This window comes from Gastrolobium bilobum, unplaced genomic scaffold (assembly GCF_033153095.1).
Source record: "Gastrolobium bilobum isolate Gb01-03AN ecotype WA unplaced genomic scaffold, APGP_CSIRO_Gbil_v1 utg74081, whole genome shotgun sequence".
NCBI classification, from domain to species: domain Eukaryota; kingdom Viridiplantae; phylum Streptophyta; class Magnoliopsida; order Fabales; family Fabaceae; genus Gastrolobium; species Gastrolobium bilobum.
Window position 1 is genome coordinate 64,905 of NW_026899024.1, and position 3,682 is coordinate 68,586.

At 49.2% G+C, this 3,682-nt stretch overlaps 1 protein-coding gene across 1 annotated transcript; it reads left to right on the plus strand.

The window, feature by feature from the left end:
* Positions 1-903: 903 nt before the first annotated feature.
* Positions 904-1,332, plus strand: LOC133286298 (uncharacterized). Its single transcript, XM_061483697.1, has one exon. It carries the CDS (start codon positions 904-906, stop codon positions 1,330-1,332), a length of 429 nt encoding a protein of 142 aa, XP_061339681.1.
* Positions 1,333-3,682: the final 2,350 nt, after the last annotated feature.

Genomic DNA, 3,682 nt, shown 5'->3' on the forward strand with positions numbered 1-3,682 from the left:
ATGCCACTCCCTACCCCTGGTCCACACATCATCCCCCCAGCTCATCACCAACAACCGGCCAGAAGTCAGCCTGTCGCTATGCACAACAACCATCAAGTCCTAATGGTCGCCCCATATCCCCCTGGACCTTACACCCACAATGTTGCTGCCACTTACCCTCCACCTTTCCCTACTGGCTTTCCATTCCACGGTTACGCAATACTGCCCCATAATACAATCATCCCACAACCCCAAGGATCTAGCATGATTCCAGGCTCGCCACAGTATGGCGCCCATCAAGCCCCAGCCCTCTCTTACTCTGTTGAGGCCCCCCAAGCACCACACCCACCACCAGACCTACATACTCGTAACCCGAACTTACGAATAACACCCGCTAATACCTCAAGACGCAACAAACCCCTGACCGATAGTCTACGCCTAAAGCCCATACCCCTTGGTTTCAAAGGACCATCAAATATCACAACGTATGTGGGCGACATAGATCCTTTTGAATGGATCCAGAAATTTGAGGCAGCAATGACCCTGCATGGCGAGACATACCTCCTTATGTGCAGTACTTTCCCTACACTCTTGGGGGTAAAGCTTCGACATGGTACACCACTTTTCCAACGGGGAGTATAGCATCCTGGGATGATCTGGCCAGCAAATTCCAGACCCACTTCGCAACAAGTCGCCCAGTGCCCAAGTCTGTACATGCCCTCGAAAAAATTCGCCAGCAATCCAGGGAACCCCTCAGATCTTTCTTCAACCACTTCGACAAAGAGGATCTTCAGGTGCAAGGCTTAGACCCTAAAGTGCAGGTGCACATACTCTTGTCAGCCTGCGCCAAGGGGCGTTCGTATATGAGCTCGCCGCCATGAAATTACTGACCTCGAAGAGGTCAAGAAAAAGGCTAAAGAGTTCATGAGAATTGAAGAGTATAAGGGGAGTAGAGTTGACGACTCTCATAACCGAGAGAAGAAAGCCAACAAAAAAGACCACCAGGATGAAGAGAGGAAAAGTCACAAATCCTCCAAGTATTCCAACCGCCCTTTAGGGCGTGATTCCCAAAGGTTCCATTCACACAACGTCATGCAAACTGAATACACAGAACGCAAGAGTAACCCACAGCCCCAACAGCCAGACAAGGAGATCACCGTGTATTGCAAATTCCACCGTAGCAATGGCCATAGCACTGAAGAGTGCAGATCCCTCAAGGATGAGATTGACGAGCTAATCAAGGGAGGCTCCCAAAGGCAGACGAATAATTCTGGGCGTGAGATCGGTGCCGGCAGGCGTCGCCGTGATCGTAGCAGGTCACCAGAAAGGCGAAGAACCGACCAGTATGACTAGTTGACTACAGACCTCGCCGCGAACATAACCACAGAGAAAACTCCCCAAGAAACCGCAGGGTCCAAACCAGCCCAAACAATAGTGAAGGGCGCGCAGAGCGTGACGAGGATCCGACTGTCATCAAGCACAGAATTATAAACATGACTGCAAGCGGACTAAGTGGCGGTGGAGAAACGACAAACGCCAGAAAGAAACATTTGAAACAGTGTTTTGCGGTGTCTGGAAAGATCATCAACAAAGCCAAAGCCAACCCAGAACACTCCAGGCCTAAAATTGTTTGGGACAACATCGATTTGGGCGACGTCCTACCCGGACATGATGACCCCTTAGTCATCCAAGCAATAATAGCTAATTTTGGCGTTAATCGCGTGTTTGTTGACCATGGCAGCTCTGCTGACATCTTATTTTTACCTTGTTTCAGGGCATTAGGGTTTACGGTCAATGACTTAACCCCTGTTGTTGGTGAGCTGTCAGGTTTCAATACAACAGTAACCAAGCCCCTCGGCATGATAAATCTACGCTTATCAATGGGAACGCCACCCACTTCAAGGTCTGCAGACATCCAGTTCTTAGTTCTTGCCACCCCGTCAGCATACAACGCCATCCTCGGAAGGAGGATGTTTGCCGCATTTGAGGCGAGCGTATCTCACCCACATCTTGCAATGAAGTTCTTAGCTAGGGATAACAAAATCGCTACGGTTAAAGGAGACCAGATGGTAGCACGGAGCTGTTGCAACATATCTTTGAAACCGGCAACCAGGGTTACCTTCAAGGACCAACCAGCGCCTCAATTGATAATAACCCAGGTAACTAAAGAAAACCCTAGCAGCAATAATAAGGAACTTGACCAGTGCTTTCTTGTAGAATTTGACGCAAGGGATGACCCCCGGGTGGAACACTCCAGGCCTACTCCAGATGGAGCATTAGAGCACGTCGTCTTGGGCGATGCAGACCACCAAACAACCACAATCGGGGCGATCGCCGATCTTGAAGTAAAAAACAGGTTGATTGAACTGCTACGAGGTAATAGAGATCTGTTCGCCTGGAAACTGTCTGATATGCCTGGCATCGACCCCGAAGTGTGCTGCCATCGATTGACCGTGGACCCCAAAGCAAAGCCGGTCTCACAAAAAAAAAAGTTTGGCCCCGATCGCCAGAAGGTGATCGATGAGGAAGTAAAAAGGCTCCATGACGCTGGCTTCATTAAAAAACTTAAGTATACAACCTGACTCTCCAACCCAGTATTGGTTAAAAAGCCCAGCGGGGCGTGGAGGATGTCCGCCGATTACACTGACCTGAACAAAGTGTGCCCTAAGGACGCTTATCCATTTTCAAGCATTGACCAGCTGGTTGATGATGCATCTGGCCTCAAAATACTCTCATTCATGGATGATTATTCCGGCTATAATCAAATTCCGTTACTTGAAGAGGACCAAATCAAGACGGCGTTCATCACCCAGAACGCCAATTATTGCTATACTATAATGCCCTTCGGACTGAAGAACGCCGGTGCCACATACCAGCGAATGATGAATGAAGTGTTCAAGGACTTGATTTGTGATAGCATTGAGGTTTACATTGATGATATGATCGCCAAGTCGCAAACGCCAGAGCAACACCTATCACATCTCCAAAGCGTGTTTGATAGGTTGTGAAAGTACCACATGCGACTCAATCCAAGCAAATGCGCCTTTGGCGTTCCGGCGGGCAAGTTTCTTGGCTTCATGCTAACAGAAAGGGGCATTGAGGTCAACCCCGATAAGTGCAAAGCGGTTATAGAAATGCGAAGCCCCCAAACAGTCAAAGAGGTTCAGCAACTGACCGAGAGGCTAGTGGCCCTTACCCGATTCTTGGGGAATTCTGCACACAAATCGCTCCCTTTGTTTGGCTTGCTCAAAAAAGGTACGTCCTTCCAATGGTATGATGAATGTGAGAAAGCTTTTCAGGAATTCAAAAGAGCATTGTCCTGCCCGCCGGTCCTCACAAAGCCAGACAGTGGAGAAACCCTGTACTTATACCTCGCTGTGGGCTCTGAGGCCATCAGCGCAGCTTTGGTCAGAGAGCCAAAAGAAGAAGGACATAAGCCAATTTACTTCGTCAGCAAAGTGTTGCAGGGGGCTGAACTACGGTATCAACAAGTTGAAAAGTTCGCGCACTCACACTCATCTTCGCCGCACGAAGACTGAGGTCGTACTTCCAATGCCACCCAATTACAGTCAGGACCAATCAACCTATCCGCCAAGTCTTGCACAAACCTGATCTCGCCGGCAGCATGATGTCTTGGGCGATTGAGCTGTCGGAGTACCAGATCAATTATGAGCCTAGAACCGCCATTAAGGCTCAAGCTCTC

Coding starts and splice junctions, on each gene's coding strand:
- LOC133286298 (XM_061483697.1), top strand. CDS start 904: ATGAGAATTGAAGAGTATAAGGGGAGTAGAGTTGACGACTCTCATAAC.